The following is a 21,627-nucleotide window of genomic DNA, read 5'->3' on the forward strand; positions in this document are numbered from 1 at the left end:
TTCCTAGACATTTTCTTTTTACAGTCATGGGTGTTATCTGACAGGTCTAGCTTCACATTGTTAATAAGTCCTCAGAACCATATTAGAAAGAATCTATTAAAAACTGAAAGCGCTAAGTTGTTTACAGTATCAAACTAACACATAACAAATTGCTCAAGACAACTCTTCATGCTTTTTCCTTCAGCTCCAGCCTGTCCGACCCCCCCACTGCAAACATCCGCCCCACCACAAGTACTCCATCTCCTAGCAACAAGCCAAGCCCCTCCCAAGGTAGCAAGTCCACACCTCGTGCCAGCATCCGGCCAATGGTTACCCCAGCAACTGTGTCCATCCCAACACCTACCGCCACTGTCATGCCGACCACACAGACTGACAGTCAAGAGGGTGAGAGCAAAAAACAAAAGTCAAATTAGTAAAGAAAACAGTAGATATTGAGTCATGGAAATGAGTCGGCATTTAAGCACTTCCAAGCTCACTCGTAAAGTCAACGTTTTTTTTTTCAGCCTGAAATGCCTGAAACAAGGTCTTTGGTTTACGAAAGACATCTGAAGAGATGTTTAACGTTTGGTTCTACGACATAAAACATGTCAGTAAATACCCCACTGGTGCATGTCTGAAGATGTCTTAAAAACTGCGTCTCAAGTTACCAAATGAGACTACTAAACATCATCATGCTGAATATTAGTCGCCTTTAGCTTAGCCGTGGTGACGTGAAGTCATGGGACTATAGTTTGTATATTGCCTAACGTTAGCTTTACATTTCTGGCGAGTGGTGTTTATACGTGGAGGGTTTCATAAACCTGTGTTTACCACATATCTTATTCTGCAATATCCACAATATTTCGAAACCAAATGGGAAAATCACAATGCTTTTTATGGCGGGAACCCTTGCGATGCTAACTTCCGACTGGGCCTACAAAAATATGTAATTTCCGCAAGACTCTATGGCAGAGGTGGGGAACCTTTTTCCTCTCAAGGGCCATTTCAATGTTTACAATATCCTCAGAGGGCCGTACAAATTATTGACCTCTGCTTAAAAAAACTAAAATCACAGCCCATTCATTTCATTCTGTGCAAGGAAAAAGCAACCTCTTAATCCAGATATCTTACCATGACTCGCGCATGCATGCATGTGCACGGTGTGGCGTGACCACCCAAACAGAAAGATATGGACACAAGATGTGTGCAAATGTATTTAGTTTCCTATCCATGTGAACATGATTTTAAGTGGGGGGGGGGGGACCTAACCTCCTCTAGGGGGGTCCGGGAGCATGGTCCCCCGGGAAGATTATTTTTTAAATATTGAAGTTAAAAGCATCAATCTAGTACACTTTGAGAGCAAAATTAGGAGATCTATGGATACATCTCTCAACACCCATATGAAACAGAACTGGAAGCAGATTTATTTTTCTTTATGAATATTTGACTAATTCAAACTGTATTCTTCTTTATTAATAACAACTTTTTTTTACTGTCATATAGTATTTTATACCTGTTAAACCTATACATTATTCTCTTATTTTTGTATAACTATAATAATCATATAAAGATGTGCCTTTACCTCACTGGTTGTAGAAAAAGCGTCTTATATTCGTTAGCATAGCTAGCTAACCAGATGCTAATAACAACAAAGTTATTGACTGTATGATCAGTATGACAGATGAGCAGATCGCCACTGGGCTTTCAACTAAAGACACAGCCACGCAGAAACTGCGGCATGTGTACGGCTCCTTATGGGTATTGCAATTTCTGAAGTGCTGGAGCGGCGTTCTGGTGCTCTCCGTCAAAACTGCACCCTTGTCGAGACATATACCACGTGATGACACGTTAGGCTCGTGTTGTGTTCAAGGACCCTGACCTTGGCCAGGAAAAACAGGCACTCGCTTGTTTAATTTTTTTGCGGTCTAGATTTCTTACATTTTTTTCTTTTTTGCGTGTGTTTATAAATTACCTCGAGGGCCGTACCAAATTGTCTCGCGGGCCGTATACGGCCCGGAGGCCGGAGGTTCCCCCCCCCTGCTCTATGGTAACATGTTACTGTGTCTGTGTCAGATTAACATAATGTGTCCCCCTGCAGTGCTGATGGGTGCAGGAGCCGCTGTGCACTCCACCAGCTCCAGTCTGGTGAACACACCCACTTCAATGACTCAGCCAACCAGCACCCAGGCCACAGCTTTTGTCCAGCCCACCCAGCAGCAGGCAGCCAATCAGGACGCAGGCCCCAGTATGGATGCAGAGCGACCATCTACGTCCTCTTTTCTGAGTGGAACAGGTGAGCAGGACGTTGTGCTTAAACCATCATGCAGCCACCCTGCAACTGCTCAGATAAACAACATGAAACACATTACAAGAACAAAACACACTGTTGTTGGCTGTAGCGTGTTATGCATACATACACATCGATGTCAAGATAAAATCGTATGTGTAATTGGTTTTACTTAAAGTACAGAGTTATGGGTTTTGGCAGGACTAGATTGAATGAAATGTTCAATATAATCTGAAGAGTGAATAGTGTTACCTGATATACTGATGTCATCCTGTGTGTGTTTGATGTTTAAAGCAGGTTCAAAGCGAAGCATAGAGGATGAAGACGGGGAAGAGGAGAACACACCTCCGACCTTGAAAAAACAAAAGATAGCACTGCAGGTAAACACACGGGTGACGGAGCATGTGATTATTGCTTTTTCCTAAAGTATTCTATGTATATATCCTTTCAGTGTGGTACTGGGATCACACCTAATACGTGTTTCAAAAGGAGAAGTATTTAACATGTACTGAATTTATTCTATATACTATCATCCAACAAATAATTCTTTGTTGGATGATAGTAAGGTTGCATTCACACCTAATAGTCGCTTCTCTGGTGCACCAGACGACAGTTTGTTACATTGTTTCATTTTTCAGAAGGTTCGGTTTGCGTTCACACGAGCAAAACTCAAACGGACTATAAACTTTAAACACAAGTCATGTGCACGGAAATGCTGTTCAACAATTGGTCAGACATTAAGGGGGTAACAACGCAAATCCCGGCAATTTCTACCGGAGCCTCCGCCATGGAGCATCGGCAGGTTATTCTCATACTGCTGTTAATCTGGAGATCAACAGACACTAGCGGCCCGCGCATATGATTATATAATCAGACAACGTCCATTAAAAAGCATTATAACTAGGGCCGGGACTCGATTAAAAAAATTAATCTAATTAATTAGAGGCTTTGTAATTAATTAATCGAAATTAATCGCATTTTTAATCACATATAAATATTTGACCTGAGAACAGTGAGAAGCAATTTTTTTTCACATGGATTTTAGTATACCATTAGGCGCATTCACACCGCAGTACTTTTCCCACAAAGGTTCATGAGAACTTAGTTCATGAGAACTCTTTGAACCTGGGGGTGGATTAGGCAAATGAAGCCGCTGACGTCACTTCTTCTTCTTCTGCTTTGGGTTTACTGGCAGGCCGCAAACCACTTCACGGCGTATACTGCCGCCCAAAGTCCCCGGCCGGAAGTCCCCGGAGTTGGGGACTGGCTTCAGTAGAAGCTGCTGGGAGTCCCAGCAGCTTCTACTGAAGCCTTCCGAGTAAATCGCCAGAACGCCGACACCTCCTCATCTCCACCGCTCCCATGTTTTATTTTGTGTTGCCATAAGTTAGTCTCTCTGCGTTTCTGCGCTGGGCTAATGCTAATAATGCTAATGCGAGGATAATAAAATGGCGGCTTCACAAAACTTTTTGGGAGTTTTACGGGGCGTGGTTTGCAATCCGCCCAGCCAATCAGAAATATAGCTCTTTTCTCACAAGAGAGCCGCTCGAAAGTCCCTGCTCTCTAGCAGCTCTCTGCTCTCTAGCAGGGACTTTCGTGGGGGTAAAAAGGTTCTCATGAACTAATTTTAATACCGGCTCTTTTTGGTGTGAACGCGATAAAAGAGGCTAACGTCCACGCTAGCTTCCACGCTAGCTGCTATATGTTTTGCATTGAGGTGATACTTGAGGCTTGATGTGCTGCGGTGATATGCGAATTCCTTTTTGCATAATTTGCACACAACCGTGCTCTTATCAACGCTTCCATCCGTCCGCTTTTTAAAACAACATTTCCCACTGTTGTTCACTGTGGTTTGTTGTTGTCTGAAGTCATGAACGTTAGTTGGTGCTCCAGTATAATCGGTACGCCTGAAACTCATCCAGTGAGAAACGTTCCGCGGTGCAAAAATAAGTGCGATTAAAATGCGTTAATTTTTGTGTAATTAATTAATCTTAATTAACGCGTTAAAGTCCCGGCCCTAATTATAACACATAAGACGTTCTGCAGTAAGGAGGGGCGTTTCACCGACGACAGGTGTTCTTACTTTTATGTAGTTGACGGAGCATTTTAATTTACACGACACTGTTCAACACTTCATTCTGCTTTGCTCTTTAACTTAACAACCGCGGATGTCTTGAAAGACTCTTTCGCTAAAGATTTTTGAAAACATCCGCGTTCTTGTGACACGTAAATACTACGCTTCCTATGTTTTGGTGCGGACTGCGTTCACACCAGCAATGAACCGCTCCAGAGTTCGCAAGCAGAGAGCACGGTCGTGAATTGTCAACGGGGGGTGGGGCGCACGCTTGTGAACTGTTAGCCCCGTGTTATGCGTGCCCACTGCACCTCGCGGGAGTGCGCACAGCGTGAAGCCAAAACTCACAGATATTTCAATGATTTGTAGGGCAAAGTTTGGTTTGGAAACGGTATAATTTCCTTTTTGGCAGGCATGCTTAACACCGGAGCCTCGCTGCGGGGAAACTATAGCGCTGTTCCCAGTTTGTTCTAATCTGTCAAAATGACGGACTGCTTTCAGATTTTTCCGTCATTGTTAAAAAAAATCCGTCATAGACGGAAAATATTCGGTTAACGCGACCTCTGCTCAGGAGCCTCACAAAGTGTCAGAAAGTAAAAGTATATGGGGAAAGTATATATATATATTGTTACGTTCCCTCTTGGCTAGGGGTACAAAAGGGAAACGACACGACCAGATTGGATTTGGTATATGTTACCGGTGGTTTATTGGTAACGGCAACTGAGTAAAATGATGTACACAAACAGCTTGGCCCAACAACGGGTCAAGCTGTCACTATCTCACAAAAGGGTCTCCAAAAGAGAGTTGCCCAGTACTATACCAAAGGAAAGGAAATACCTCACTTCTAAAGTGGAAACAAAACAATAAACAAAACGGGGCTGTGGGAAAACACAGCTGGTGCAGGTCCACAGGTGCTAATCACCTGGATCTACGCAATATACACACGGGAATGCTGGTCTACAGGTGCTAATCAACCTGGATCTAAGCAATATACACACACAAACCCTATACTAACACAGAACCCTACGACACGCTGCTAATCAGTGTGCTCGCCCAGAAACCCTACTGAATACACTGCTAATCAGTGTAGCTAACACAGAATACACACGGCTAAACAGTCTCAGAAGTCACAGAACGAAGGCAGTATCACAAGGAGAGGCTTGAGGCGTCTGTCACACAATACAGAGCCTCCCGAATGGTATCCGTGCCCAGCCTTTATACTCCTCCCCCGGATGACGTAGCAGAAGCGGGCAGGGCTTGGGTGACGTCTGTCCAATCCCTGCGGATGTTGCGAGGTCGAGACGGCCACTGACAGCATAGGAACTGCACAGCTCATTTGCATACACACACACAAACAGAGTTAAGGGCACAAGGTAGCAGCGGCTGTAACAATATATATATATATATATACACACAAAGGCACTGTTCTAGTGGTAAACCCTGAAAAAAGAACATATCAAGCTATGTGCTGCATCAGAAACAAAAGTAATATGATCTGTTTATGATGATCGATATAGATGATTGATATGATCGTTTACATTAGCAAGCATAGCTAAGACTCAGAGCTAACACTGTACTGGAGAGAATATGTGTAAAAAAGCCGGATATAAAAGGTCCTCACCTTGTGGTAAATTAGCGAGAGAAAAAGCGTTTGAGCTCCAAACTGTTTCAGAAATAATGCTTGATGTGGTTTGGAACATGATATGGAGTTTAATCACGGCAGCATTTTGCTGAGTTTCTGCTGGTAGACAGCCTTCTCTTCACAGAGCTCACTGCTTGCATGCGGAAGCTCCAAAGGGGCGTGGCCAGCAGCAGCACTTTAGTAACAGGGCTGAAATAGAAGGGTATGAGGCATGCTACAATGGGTGAACACTTCAGAGACATGTTTTGTATACATATAATAATATGTATATTGTTCGAATATAGCATGATAGGTGATCTTTAAACATGCTTTTTTTTACCTTTTCTGTTATGTTTGGATTTGCAAAACTTGTTTTTCACTGCTCTGTATAACAGTGAATAAAATAAACATCAACACTCGGATGTTACAGCAGGATTTTTCTAATTAAGGCGAGACACCCCAGGTGAATAGGGTAATTTTTTTAAGTTAAAGGTATCAGCTAGAAATTTCTCCAGTTAATTACTTACAATAAGGCAATTGTTTTTTGTATTACAAGTTTTCTGAAATAGCATGTTTAAATATGCAAATTATCCATTATCTCATTAAATATGCACATATTTTAACACATTTCAGGAATCGAAATCTGAACTTTGGATAAAGCCAGGTTCAAAATTCTTGTTTCATTTTGTAGTCATATTAGTATCTAAGGCTTTTACAGAAGGGATATTGGATATCTCTTTTTATCACTCCATAAATCAGAAAATACTGTCAACAGCCCTAAAATATCCATTTTCGCCATGTTTTTAGGTATACAATGTTATATAATTCAGGCTATGAATTATATATGAACAAACCCTTCTGTAAAAGCCTCCATAATATTGATAGGAATATAACTGGAAGGTTTGGTGTATGTAAGTGCAACTGAAGTTGAAATTTCAAACTCAGAGTAGGAGAAAAAACTCATTTTGAGAAAACGACCTTTAAAGATTGCAGTGAGGCGCTAGCTAAACCCTCCTGGATGATGATAGCTTGCGCATCGACGCACTCCGTGAAGGTATTTCATGTTCAGGGTCATTTTTTTTTGTATAACCTTGCTTCGTGCAAGTGACAATTGTTGTCGTCTTCTCTGTGAACGTTTTTTTCGCCGTTCTTTTGCCATTTTGAGATTTCAATTTCTAGCGGAAAGCTAACCAGGAAGTGTTTTAGCACACCACGTGACGCATCTGAACGAATCACGTTGTCAGAAGTTGACACCAGCCAATGAGATTTCGTTTCTTGGTTTAAGACCCTTTTGTGCTTTCACGATTGGTTGCTGATACAAAGGAAATGCACACAGCGGTCGCGGTACTTTATGTTACGTTAGAATGCTAACTTTTGGTGAATTTAGGAGAAATCTACAGACGCAAATAGACAAACTATAGTAAAATAAACACTTAAATGTGTATTTTATATGTTTTCCTTCCAAAAGCCTGAAAGAAAACATGTTATGGAATCAAAATAGCACAGAATCTCAAAATTGACCAGTGCTTGAAAAATGATGTTTTTGCCTGCCGTGTCTCGCCTTAACTGATCAAAGAATGTAAGTGGATGTCAATCATTTGACAAAGTAAGAAAAAGAATGGTAAATAAAATATTAGCAAAATATAGCTCGATCACATACAATAGCTTTGTTTCAAGCATAAGTCTGAATGGCAGTAGTGTAACACGTGTTGTTACTCATAATGTTGAGGTTGGAAACCAACATTCTAAAGCATATCACTTAAGTAGCTGCTCTACCAAGTTTAGTTTTGTCAATCGGCACTGTTTTCAGTTTTCAATGAACTCATTGGTGTTAAGTGAGAGCTGGAACTTGGTATGTTTCAGATGGAAGGTGATGAGGAGATTGTAGAAGAGCTGCAGGACGAGGAAAAGCGTCAGGATTCACCTGATGACAGTCAGGTCAGTCACCAATGACCTTCATTTTATTGCTATTTAGTTTTGCATGAAATTCCCAACAGATATTCAACAACATTATGACATGTTTTACTCATATCGTGCAGCCCTAGTAGATAAGGATACTACAAACATGCACAGTAGGATAATGGCTTCCAATCGTCTCCACTACTAGGAAAAGAGGTGGAGATTACACAGTTATGATGATTTTAAGATATTGAATAATGTCTTTATGTTTGTCCTGCAGGAGCTTCCGGACGATTGTTTCCCCGTTCTAGCTGAAGATGACGAGGATGTGGAGAGAGTGTCCCAGTCCGTCCCCTCTGACATGATGTCCCCTCAGGGCTCCACTATTATCCGGGACGTCATCGTGATCGACACGGACAGCGAGAGCCGTGAGAGTAGAGAGGGGGAGGAGAAGCAGGATGACGAGGAGGAGGAAGATGACGAGGAGGAGGAGGAGGAGGAGGAGGAAGAAGAAGATGACGGGGTGCTGATCTGTTCATTATCTGAAATAGTGTTGCAGTGATGTTTTTTATAGGCCAACCCGGATGTCAGCATCACAATGACTCCCTCAACCAAAAGCAATCGGATTTTTCCATTGGATTTTTTGAATATTGTAGTCAAAGTTAAATCTAGCAAAAAAAACTTTCATGATACTTACACATTTTGTTCAGAAGGATAATCTCCACATATTAACACCACTTTATGATTTTTGAAGTGTGTTGAAATGTTAATAGCTATGGTAATGCTAAAACAATATACATCACAGTCACATGACTTCCCCACTGCTAAGCTAAAGGTGGCTAATGTTATGTGTGATGACGTTTACTAGTGTAATTTAGCCACTTGTTAGCAACCATGTTTTCTTGAAAAAGAAGCTTCAGACATTCACAATATTTATGTATTGATGTATTTTATGTCTTAGAAGAAAATGTTCAAATGTCTTCTCCTTGAGTTAACCACAGACCTTATTTCAGGATAACAACCAAAACCAAATCAGAAACGTGGAGACTGCAAAGATTCAAAGGTTTTATTGTCATATGCACAGAGCCACAGTGTAGATATGTCAATGAACATTTTAGGTCCCAGGCTCCTCCAACAATGCAACATAAATCTATATAACACATACAACATTCAACTCGTTTTTTTTTAAACTATTAAAAAAGTGCAAGAAATAACAGAGTATAAATAAAAAAGTGCAATATTATGTTGCAAGACCAAGGTTCAAATAACTGGATGTGGTCAAATGCTGACTGCACCACTCTGTTTTCAGCTTTGTTTCTGTTGTCCCAAGTAAATAACCCTATTTGGTCTCTCTACCTCAGTATAAGGAGGAAGAGGATGATGATGAAGATGAGGAGGCTGGTGAGAGCGGGATGAGAGGAGGAGAGGAAGGCAGGGAGGCAGAGGAGGAGGAAGGAGAGCCGTCAGAAGTGTGTGGAGCGTCTTCAGACTCGCAGCAGCCGTCCCACAGCAGTGAGGCCCCCCCCCCCCCCCCTCACTCATTCTCTGGCCCTCTTGTTGAAGCCCTCTAATGTGAGTTCCCCTCTCTTCCAGATGAAGGCAGCAGCAGCGCCACATCGGAGTCCGAGCCCCCCCGAGAGCTTGTCCACTTCCCCCCAACCTCCTCTACACCCTCCCCCTCCTCCCTCACCCCCCGCCTGCCACACCCACGCAGGCCCCCTCACCCCCTCCCCACCAAGACTCTATATCCAACCCCCGGTTCAAGAGCTGGGACCCCCACACACACAGGTAAACACACAGGTACATCAAATAAAAAACACAGTCATGCTTAAGTTACATATAGCTTTATAACTCGAGATGCAACCCTTTTTTCCTCAACCCTTGAATGGAAAGTCTCATGATTGTCTATGTTCTACATTACACTGTTATTACACTTAACACATTAATACACTCCTATTACACCCATGTTACACAACTTTTACACATTATATCCATGTTCTCCCATGATACACTGTTATTTCACCCTTAATAAACCCATAGTACACTGTAATTACACCTACATTACAAATGAATACAACCCTCTTACACCCATGTTACACTGTTATTACACTTGTATATTATACCCATGATACACAGTCATTTCACCTATATTACACGTTTATTGCACACATTTTACACACAGCCTGTCAAATGACTGCATCCCCCAGAAACCATTTACGGGTTGCAAAATGTAATAGTAATTAATAAAGATTGAATGTAATAGATTACTAATCAGTAACATATGGAAGCCCTGAGAGGCAGTTAGAAAGAAAAAACAGCGGATACATTTTCTGGAACTAATCTAGATGGGTTTGTCTCCTGTACAAACTTACTTAAGAGTTTTTTCCAGGCAAAATGTTTTTGTGGAGTTCTGTGGAACAGATGAGGGTTATAATAAAAACATGTGTACTGCTAACACAATATGTACCTTTAATGTTTAGGGTACAAACATTAAAACTCATCTGGAAGAAAATATGAATGCTTTAGTGGTGCATATCAGCCTCTTATGTAAACTGAGTAGAACGGTCATATAACTACCAACCTTCATATTGGAGGGTTGGTGGTTCCGTTCCCAGCCCCCGCAGTCAACATGCTGATGTGTCCTTGGGCAAGAAGCGTAACCCAAAATGGCTCCCCATGGCCAACGTGCTGTGTGTGAATGATGTGTACCTATGCAAAAGCGCTTTAAGGCATCTTAAAAACTGGAAAATCGCTATACAGTCCATTTGCCATTACAACAAATAGATGTTGGCTAAATCTGTTGTTTGGTCATAAAAACAAAGAGAAAATGATTTGATTAGATGCACTTACGCTGTGAAATGTTTTTTTAAATGTAAAATGAGTGTTGTAGCTGCTGTGAAAATGTCCTGTAATAATAATCTTGAATGAATAGAATACAGTGATGTCCTGTGTTCTGTTTGTTTAATCAGAGACAGTCCTCTCAGCTGCGCAGACCCTCAGTGGGACGCGGACCTCAGCTCACCCCGGGAATAGGCAGCATGGTGAGAGACGGAGTGTGTGTCCAGGGGTTAGAATACTGTAATGTTGTCAGACACAATCCTACCTGTGTAACTAGTCTAAAGACTGTGTGTGAAGCATGTGAGGTGTTACTGTGTCTCAGTCAGTGTGTGTGTGTTGCAGCAACATTTCTTTGATGATGACGACAGGATGGTTCCCAGTACTCCCACCCTGGTGGTCCCACACCGCACCGATGGCTTTGCTGAGGCCATACAGTAAGATCTGACACAGAGGAACACAACATGTTGGATGTCATTAAATATCTAGAGTGTCAGTGAATAACCTGCTGGGCTTCATTCTGTGTGATTGTAGTGAGAGAGGATATCAGGTCAGTCAGGTGCTGCACTCTAAACTCTATTTACCTTTTCTTTACAATCTAATCTCCCTTGTGATAGAAAATAGACAAACATTAGGGAGAAATCTCAAATGAGTCAAACTAGAGTGTGTGGTCCTTGTGATTTATTTCTTAAATCACATTTCTGCCCCTATGGTTGTATATACGTTTGCTTTTTAACATTGTTGTAAAGTTTAAAATGACCATAACAGGCGTTTCTTTTGTTACCTCATTAGAAAGCATAATACTTAAAAAAAACTAACAATGAAAAAAATGTATGTATATAATCATAGGATGAAGTAATAAATATACCTGTTCAAAAAAGAATGTGCAATAAAAGATCAAATAAGAGAACAAAATGTATGTAAAGATAAGAAGTTAAAGTAAAAGCAACTAGAACTCCATCCAAACAACCTCTCACTTTAAAAGCCTAACTTGTATGAGTAGAGAGCTTCATGGCGACTCCCTGTCTCTCAGCTCTCCTCAGGTGACGGGTCTGTCCACCAGGTTCAGGTTCGGACCCCCAGAAGACCTGCTGCCTCAGACCTCAGCCTCTCACTCTGACCTGGGACAGCTGGCCTCGCAAGGAGGTAACACATACCACCACACACACCTAAACTTACCTCCAGCAGTGACATGTTGATGGACTTCCTAACCCTGTGTTCAGGTCTGGGGATGTACGAGTCCCCTCTGTTCCTGGCTGCTCACGATGAAGACGGAGGAGGGAGGAGCGTTCCCACCACCCCCCTGCAGGTGGCTGCACCAGGTGAGACACAGGCTCTGTACTAGATGATTCATGATTCTGCAAAGCCAACCGCTTCAACACGTGCATTTCTGTTTATCCACGGCATTCATTTTGTTATTCTACAGTATTGTTGTTTTATAGTTATTTGTTAATGTAACCCAATTTGTGTTCTTTGAAATTGAAAAGGATATCGCATTGTGTTTGTTACTTTCGTTGCAGTTGTATATGTCTTAAGTGTAATTTGGCTTGGCTTCCTATTTGTGGACATGCTTTTATTTTGAAGGAGAGGTAGCGCTGTTGACAGGAAGTTGTTGTTGCTATGGAAACAACGTGACAGAGATCAACGGAGAAAAGTAATATCTACATATAAAGACGGAGAAAGTAAACAATAACGTTTATGGTTAAGTGTTAGCACCCCCCGAACAAGCTCTTACGTTGATATTGGAGTTTTCAATAAATTCAATCAGAAAAAAAACGAATAACGAAATTGAAACCTGAATAGTACTCCAACGAACGAATATTCGGGTACAGCCCTACAAGGTGGAGATAAAAAAAATACTGAAAGAATTTGGAAATCTTGATTTCGATTAGATCAACATCTCGTTTGATAGATTTTACTTGAAAAATGGTGACGCACTGCACATTGTGACGTGTGAATCATGACTCTGTCTGTCAGTGACCGTCTTCACGGAGTCTCTGCCCTCAGACAGTGGTGACAACATGGCATCCCAGTCGGTTCCCATGGTAACCACATCCACTGGGATGGCGTCTGCTGCAGATGATGGGGACGAAGTGTTCATGGAGCAGGAGGGAGAGGGGTGAGCAGCTTATTGAATCCCTTTCCTAATCGTCTGAAGTATCTGTGTAAACAATGTGTTCCATTTGACTGAGAACAGATTTGGATGGAGTGTCTGAGTTCAGTGTTTGTGTTTTGCAGTGCTGGTATTGAATCTTCTCTGGACAGCCAGACAGACCTGGAGTCAGCAGGTCAGCAGAGTGATGATGCTTCACTGCCCCTCTACCAGCCAGGAGCCTGGTACTGTACTCTGTCTTCTGACCAGCATTAACTCTTCATTGTGAACCCAACTAAGGTTTTCTGGGATGTTAACAGAACTGCTGCGACTACTGTCAAAAGGCTGCATTTACACATGCTAACAGCTTCCACATTAACGATCAGTGTATGTTTTGGTCATAGCTCACGACAGGCCGTGGTATATGGTCATCATATCACAGTTAAGGGGCGTGGTTCGCTTCTCGTCGGGCCGAACCACGCCCCTTAACTGTGATATGATGATCCTGATGAGGGTGCGCAAATATGATCACATCACCCCCATCCTTAAAGCACTACACTGGCTCCCCGTGGAACTGAGGGTCGAATTCAAGGTCTCCGTCCTCACCCACCAGTGTGTCCATGGAACTGCCCCTCCCTACCTCAAGGAACTCCTCACCCCCCATACCTCCTTGTGGACTACCCGCTCCAGCAACTCCAACCTCCTCAAACCCCCCAGGACTAAGCTCCGTACTATGGGAGACCGGGCCTTCTGCTCGGCCGCTCCCAGTCTGTGGAATGCTCTCCCCGACCAAATGAGAGCACCACAGACCGTGGAGGCTTTTAAAAAAGGCCTCAAAACCCAGCCTTTGCCTAGACCTTTTATTTATTACCACCCTTTTATTTTATTGTTTGTTTGTTATTGCTTTTTATTAATTCTACCGTGTTGTATAATGTTCTTATACTGTGCATGCTCACTGCTTGTAGCACTTTGGGATTTGAAGTCAAATATGAAGTGCTTTATAAATGAAACCCATTATTATTATTATATAATGAGCATATATCACGGCCTGAAGTGAGCTATTGCTTTTATAAAGCGGTTACTAAGTGTGGCAATATGAAAGAAAATACACTCTAATTTAAATAGTTTTTATTAGTAAATAATGTTGTTCAAAATAAAATAGTCCCTCCGTTGCCTTCTGCACGAAACATAGTGCGAGGTGGTTGCTATGCAACAACACTAACAGCTAGCGAACATATTACACAGAGAGCGTTGATCCATTATTTGGCTATTTATTTAATGTGTATGTTGCCGTTTATTGTGCAGCCACTGAAAACCTGTCCAGCATCAGTAGCATGGCTTACGTGGCTTACTCGTGGTTGTTCTAGGCTGTTGCTTGGCGTGGTCAGAATATTGCTCCACTTTCTCCGGTCCCGAGATTCTGCTTCCAGTAGCTCTGGAGAGAGCTTTCACACCTGTGGCCACTAACGGTCATCATATCTCTGCTTTGTTTCAAATATTGCACTTTTGTCATCAAAGCTTTTGAATGGTGGTACTTCTCCAGTTGGTCTACCTGCTCTTCACGTAGCTCTGCATGTCGTCGTTTAGGTGCTTTTTTTTCTGGAGATAGGCACTGCTCAATCCACTCCTCCATAGTAAGACCCCCCCGGAGGTTGAAGTTAAGTAAGGGATAATGTGCAGCGAGGCGGTCATTATGGGTAAAAGAATCAAAAGTAGTCCGTTGTTACTGTTTGAACTAACGTAGCAACGGCAGGAACTGCTTCTATAGCGTTTTTGAGGAGCTTTTTGATTACAGATTTGAAAACATCGTTGCTTGCTTTAAAAGTAGCACAATTCATTATGTCAAACCTTGGAAAGTATCTAGATATCCTGCCCTAATGCCAAAGTAACTGCACACTGAATATGTGTCGCCGTCTGATGTCTATGTCTGGACCGCTGCGTAAAAAGGAGGGTTTCTGCCCGTTACTTCTCCGCTGTTTTCTTGTCCCAGTTTGCTTTTCAGCCCAACGGTATACAGTTAAATCGACCGGACTTCTTTCTGCAGATGTGAGCGTCCTTAACAACGGTCAATAAGTCCTTGCTGCACATTATCCCTTACATGTTTCCATCTTAAGCTTTGTTAGTTAGTTGGTTAGTTAGTTGGTTAGTTGGTTAGTTAGTTAGTTGGTTGGTTAGTTAGTAGTTGGTTAGTTGGTTAGTTAGTTAGTTAGTTAGTTAGTTGGTTGGTTAGTTAGTTGGTTGGTTAGTTAGTTAGTTGGTTAGTTAGTTAGTTGGTTGGTTAGTTAGTTAGTTGGTTAGTTGGTTAGTTAGTTAGTTAGTTAGTTAGTTGGTTGGTTAGTTAGTTGGTTGGTTAGTTAGTTAGTTGGTTAGTTAGTTAGTTAGTTAGTTAGTTAGTTTCGTAATGGACGTAATGTTACAGTTGTAACGGTTGTAGCTTTTCTCAGACGCGGAGGGTTTGTGACAACTGCAATTCTACCTGTGATATACGCTCATTATATCACGGCTAAGAACCAATCAGATTGCTTGATTTGACTTGTCTGTTTAAAAAGGACCATTAACACCCACTCTAAATTGTTTCAGTTGTCATGGATTTGAAGTCTGAAAAAAATAACGTGTCTGATAACTAGGTTTTTAGAAGACAATTTATAAAAGCTATTGGCAACAGCCCTATCATTCTAGGTGTTATTCACAACATTGGAGGGATTGATGATTTTTCATTGAACAATAAATAAATATGAGAAACTGTATCAAAGAAACTAGTTTTGTTTTTTTCACTTTTATTGTCATTACGTAGTACAAGGTTTCTCTGCATTTGACCCATCCTAGTGTTAGGAGCAGTGGGCTGCCATTATGAACGGCACCCAGGGAGCAGTGTAGGGAGCGATGCCTTGCTCAGGGACTGATTAAGTCTGTAGTAAAGAATTTGTAGACTGCAGATCAGCAATACTTCATTCAAAATTATATTTTAACATATATTTCAACATCAATTTGTACACAAGGGATGCTTATCTGGACAGCTGGACAACCAGATCAATCTGTTTAGGTTTTTAAATCGAACGTCTAAACATTGAAAAATGGGCAGCTTCTGATCATCTCAACCGATCCACACTCAGAATGACTGACGGTGATATTTGTTTCAGCTGAATCTGTTTGTCCTAGTTGGTATGACAGATGTTAATCTTTGGTTGTGTTTAATGTTTGTCCTGATGTGTTGTCCCTGACAGTCTGCTCCTCTCCGTCCTCAGACACCAGCAGTGCAGCTCAGCGGCGCACAGCAAGTGGTGTGATGAGCAGAGGAACCAGGGGGGGGAGGATGGAGGCGCGCACGCTGCTCAGCCGCAGAGGTGACCACATACAACTGTCCTTTCAGTGTCAGAGATGATGTAGTGGTGCAGGAATGAGTCAGCATTTCAGCACCTCCCGCTCTCGTCTTCAAGTCAACAGTTTTTTGAATGTGTTTTTGGTTAGAAGCCTTTGAATAATGTCTGTTAACACAAGCTGAAGAGATGTTCATGTTTTGTTTTACGCCATAGAATATGTCAGTAAATACACGCTGGTGAATATCAGAAGCTTCTTTGTGTCCTATAAAAGACGGTTGCTAAGTGTCTAAATTAGACTACTCAACGTCATCACGCTGAACACTAGCCACTTTTATCTTAGCGGTGGAGACGTAAGGTCATGTGGTTTGTTATAACGTCATGATTATCTTTTTATTTCTGTTGATTGACTTTATACTTTCAGAATCATGAAGTGTTATTAATGTGTGGACATTATATTGCTGAACAAAATGTGAAAATATAAAACGTTTTTTTGCCAAAAATCTTAATTTCTGCAATATTATAAATTCTTTAGAAGAATCCCTCGGCTTCTTGTCGAGGGAGCCCTTGCCATGCTAACTTAAAAAGACGTCATCCCTTGAGCACTCTGTTAAGACCTGATGTGGAACATGTTGACAATAAGCTCCAGTCACTCTGGGGAATGATGAAGCTGTTTATTGAAGTGCAATAAGCAGAGAGCAGCATAAACATGGGGATAGATCACAAACAGATATGATCACATGGAATCTCTCATGCTTTCTCCTCACATTTGTTTTCAGGCACTTTCTTTCGAGGAGGAAGGGGAGGGGCCATGGGCAGAGGGGGCTTGGCCTGATGATGATGATGATGATCCAGTCCATTGTGTTTATTCTTGATTATTTTGTTAGTATCTTAATGTTGCTGTAGACTGTTAATAAACATTTAATAATAAAGCTGAATAATGATAAGCAGTGATGTGTTGTTTGTAATCAGTGGAACGTTTTAAAGAATGACGCAGCTATTCAAATTTGTAAGGAATATTAGTTACATTAGAACATTATAGTTACCACTTCTGGGAATTGAAATCATGATATGAATGTACTGCAATAATAGTACATGATACATTTAGTGCTTTGAAAATATTGTGGTTATAATACCAGAGCAGGACGTGAGGACGTTAGGGACAGCGCAGCCACACTCTGATGGAGTTAGCTGGGGGGGGGGGTGTTAGCATTCTGAGCGGCCATGTTGGCGAAGTCGCTGTACACAACAGGGCTGAGGATTGGCGGGGGGGGCCGGGGCTGCGGGGGCCGGAGGTGCGGTCAGCACCAGCAGGTCACCTGAGATGTGGACGCTGAAGAACAGAGCTGCAGAGAGAGAGGATTATTATTAACATCACCTCACACACTGGACGAGTCAGAGCTGTCACAGATGGAAAGAGTTAAGAGTTTGTGACCATTATGTCAAATATATCAGGAAGAAGAACTGACTCCAAGCAGGAACATGTCTCCTGGTATATCATTGTATGTATTATTATTATTACTCGTGAAAAGAAGGGTTTAACTCTATAGTTAGTTATTTGGGGTAGAGCTCATATTGAACTGTTTTCTCCAAGACTAATCCAAAGATCCCTTGGTTTTTGAAAATTCAGAAAATAGTGAGAGATTCTGGCCAATCACCTGAGCCCATCAGAGTTTGTTCAGTCCAAACCTCAACCTAATAACTTGTACATTAAGATAAGCCAAGCTGCACAGAGAGAAGCTGGAACCTTGAAACGTGTCTGCTACAGGAAGACTGACTCCAACCATCAGAATATCTGATGATCCTTTTTCTGTCTGGTGGCTGATGGGAAAAAAACGGTGAAGCCTCTAAAGCTGTCAGATACATGTATTGGAGTAAAAAGTACAATATCTGCCTCTGAGGTGAAGAAGTAGAACGTGGCATGAGAAGAAAAAAGTAAAATACAAGTATCTTCAAAGTGTACTTTAGTGCAGTACTGACCTCAGCACATACACGATCAGCCTCAGAGACATTTCTATCACTACTGGTGTTTAAAAACACCACATAGTCAACAGTGTGGTAGTTTCCCTTCATCTTTTATATTATTCTAAAATGGAGCTGTCACAAAACCCAAGATGCCCTGGGGATGGTCAACTATTTCTCTCTGCTTTAGTGACAATAGTGAGTGTGTAACAGGCGGGTTCTTACGTCCAGAGAAGACGTAGTGCTCGAACAGCCCCCCCCTCTGAGGGCGGGGCTGGGACAGGGCGGAGGTGACGGGGGAGGGGAACCCCTTCAGAGACACTCTGATGTTGACCTCTGCCCCCAGAAGACCTGATGAGAGAAATAAGAAGATCATCATTTAATGCATGCCCACTCTGACTGTCTTTGAGGGACCAGCCCGATCAAATCTAAGTTTTTATGAAAGGATTGGAATACTTATTGCAGACTGCTAATCACTGAGTTATGAGACTCTATAGGAAGTTGGTTTGTGGCAGTGGTAGAAAGAGTATTCAGATTACTTAGCTAAAAGAATTACTATCAAACTGTTATAATATTGTAATAAAAGTAAAAGCTTCGGCATTGGAAATGTTGCTTTAGTAAAAGTAAAACTCCTAGTTGTATAGGCATCAAACATAAAACCATTTAATGCAGAAAATCTCAAAAAAATAAATAAAAAAGATTCAGTCTCATTTTGTAAAATACATTTTGTATTGTTAATTAGAAAACGACTTAAATGTTTATAGCTGGCAATTTGTTTGTATGCAAAGTAACTGAAGCTGAATCCCTTTCTGTGTGTGAAGCTGTTCTGCTTTTTATGTAAATGCTTTGTAACTCTTTGAAAAGTGCTATATAAATAAGGTTTCTTATTATTTTACTGATTATTATTATTATTCGAACTGTAGTGGTTTTAACATATACTTGAGTAAATGTACTTAGTTACATCGGTTGGCATCAGTAGATTTACATTTAAGCTGAATTCATCCTGGATTGATTCTTTTTATAACCTTTTGAAGGAACACTTATGTTGGATACTGACCGGCCTGGAGAGTGAAGCGTGTCTTCGGGGCGGTGCTGGGGGTGTTGCTGCAGGAGGGCGCACTGCCTGCTGGGAAACTGAACCTCTGCATGATGTCTCCTGCAGGCAGACAGGGAGAGGGACTCATTCAGGACACAAACTGTTTTTATGACGTGAGTTTATCTCTACAGGAGGAGAGGACAGATCCTTGCTCTGTGCAGGAAGCCACAGCACACAGATCACCTGTTACACTTTCATTTCAAACCTTTATTTATGCAGGTCCCATTGAGATCATTGATCTCTTTTTCAAGGGTGACCTGCTGCAAGTAGGTTCCACATGAATACATATAAACATAACAGAAAAACAAAAAGGACATCATACAGCATATTACAGCGACTACAGTTTACATAGTGACATTTACAGGTTCCAACAGTTTCCGACTGCATAGCATCTATCCGTGCTTTAAAAACATGTAGTGGTACCAGATTGGTACGTTTCCATTCTTTTTGCAGACTGTTCCAAGTTAGAGGAGCTGCGCATCTAAAAGCTTTCTTCCCTAAGACAGTCCTAGCACTTGGCACATTTAATAAAACCACAGCATGCGATCTCAGGCAATAAGTACTTTCAATTCGCCGAGAGATCAGGGAGCAGATATAAGATGGTAGTTTATCCAACATGGCTTTGTAGATGAACGTGTACCAATGACTGAGCCTCCGTACAGTTAGTGATGGCAAACCAGCCCTTGCATACAGGGTACAGAGATGCAAATTACATTATAAGACTACTAGCATCAAACTATACTTAAACTAAAAGTATGTATTCCACAGAATTTCAGGCTAATATATATATAATTAACTTCAATGTAACATCATGTTTTGATACATTTAAATGTTGTATGAGTAATCTAAAACGGCAAATTAACTGTTTGAATACAGTTATCAAATGCATTTTGTGGAGAAAAAGTACAATATTTGCCTTAGAAATGTATTGGAGTAAAAGTACAACGTCAACCGTACCTGAAAAACTGATGCGTTGACTTTAATTAAATGTATTATGTCAACAGATTTCACATAAACAAGTCATTTCATTTTTCAGTGTAACTAAAAGATAGTGCTTACAGACACGTGTGTGTGTGTGTGTGTGTGTGTGTGTGTGTGTGTGTGTGTGTGTGTGTGTGTGTGTGTGTGTGTGTGTGTGTGTGTGTGTGTGTGTGTGGTGTGTGTGTGTGTGTGTGTGTGTGTGTGTGTGTGTGTGTGTGTGTGTGTGTGTGTGTGTGTGTGTGTGTGTGTGTGTGTGTGTGTGTGTGTGTGTGTGTGTGTGCACTCCTCACCGCTCTTAAAGAAGTACACACTCTCCGGTGAGCTCCTGGTGGCGGGGACTGCCAGCGCAGCGCGGATACTTCCTGTCAGCCCGGGGAACTCAGAGGTCAGAGGTCGGGGGTAACCTGGCTCCATCACCATGTTCCCATCCAGACGCCAGAAACTGATCCCCCCTGCAGGGGGAAGTCACATACACAACACCACTTACATTATACACAAATCACATGCATAAAACCTACATAAATACCATCAACACAAAAGAACAGAGTTGTTTAAGGTGCAGAGGTCAACATTTTTCATTGTCCATTTAAGAAGGTCTGAATTTAGCCCAATCACAGACGACCAGGTGCGGTGTCTGTGTTTTAGAATCATCAGTCATGTTCACGATGCTTTGGTTAGTGACCATAGTGCGTTTAACTTTCCAGAAAATCACACACACGATGCCAATGGTTAGTTGGCCCCTAGCATATAAAGTTAGTATATAAAAATATATATATATATCAACAATGATATGGCTCCCCTTTAGACTTGGAAAAACATAACCATTTTTTAAAGTAGTAGAATTTGAATAAGATGCTACTGTAAATGTGTTCCCGCCTACTTGCATTGTGTTCAGCTCTGTGAACATGTAGACAAATAAATAGTTTGTAAAAGTTTGAGACAAAGTGTGCAAAAAAATCCAGAATATAGTTTAGAAACTCTGATATGATTTAATAACTGTAAGTTTTTAGCAACATAAATCCTTTACCTTTATGTAAAGTTTTTATTAATGTCGATGTTAGTGGCAGTATCAGAGGTCACAGGTCATACTGTACCTTGATGATGTAGGTGTGTGCGTGGCAGTTGCAGCGTGTGAAACACTGTGTCGATGGGAGAGGACACACCCAGAGTGTGTGTGATCCTCTGAGGACCCCCCACTGAGCGGCTGACGGGGGTCCACTGACCACAGCAGCTCACCTGAGACACAACACACCAAACAGCACAAACATTTGTTCTCTGCTTTTAACCCGTCAAACCCTGCATTGCATGTCACTTAAGAAATAAGAAGAATGTTGGGAAAGTATCAAACAAAAACTTACCCAAAAAAAACTAAAATAATGAATCCTCAATTGTCCAGATTAATTGATCTAGTTTTATTCTTCATCATATTTTATAAACTTGTGTGTCTATATGCTGAAATCTTAATTGCAAATTAAATTATTATT

The 21,627-nt window shown here is 41.5% G+C and overlaps 2 protein-coding genes across 2 annotated transcripts in view; one reads left to right on the forward strand and one right to left on the reverse strand.

Moving 5' to 3' along the window:
* The window catches only part of LOC117545517 (nucleoprotein TPR-like), a 75,819-nt gene extending 58,768 nt beyond the window's left edge, over positions 1–17,051 (forward strand). Inside the window, 17 exon segments of the mRNA XM_034215336.1 lie at positions 185–384; positions 2,078–2,272; positions 2,561–2,646; positions 7,825–7,899; positions 8,141–8,383; positions 9,222–9,372; positions 9,454–9,590; positions 9,592–9,648; positions 10,830–10,901; positions 11,041–11,132; positions 11,729–11,841; positions 11,919–12,017; positions 12,673–12,814; positions 12,934–13,009; positions 13,011–13,032; positions 16,033–16,131; positions 16,884–17,051. Of these exon segments, the coding sequence (XP_034071227.1) occupies positions 185–384; positions 2,078–2,272; positions 2,561–2,646; positions 7,825–7,899; positions 8,141–8,383; positions 9,222–9,372; positions 9,454–9,590; positions 9,592–9,648; positions 10,830–10,901; positions 11,041–11,132; positions 11,729–11,841; positions 11,919–12,017; positions 12,673–12,814; positions 12,934–13,009; positions 13,011–13,032; positions 16,033–16,131; positions 16,884–16,939 (1,915 nt within the window). The 3' untranslated portion in view covers positions 16,940–17,051.
* A 259-nt stretch (positions 17,052–17,310) lies between these two features.
* LOC117545539 (proteoglycan 4-like) lies at positions 17,311–21,450 on the reverse strand. The gene is made up of 6 exons (XM_034215360.1): positions 21,439–21,450; positions 21,238–21,379; positions 20,434–20,595; positions 19,124–19,222; positions 18,292–18,417; positions 17,311–17,450 (listed from the first exon to the last, which is right to left on the reverse strand). Exons 1-6 carry the CDS (start codon positions 21,448–21,450, stop codon positions 17,311–17,313), a joined length of 681 nt encoding a protein of 226 aa, XP_034071251.1.
* Positions 21,451–21,627: the final 177 nt, after the last annotated feature.

This window comes from Gymnodraco acuticeps, unplaced genomic scaffold (assembly GCF_902827175.1).
Source record: "Gymnodraco acuticeps unplaced genomic scaffold, fGymAcu1.1, whole genome shotgun sequence".
NCBI lineage: Eukaryota > Metazoa > Chordata > Actinopteri > Perciformes > Bathydraconidae > Gymnodraco > Gymnodraco acuticeps.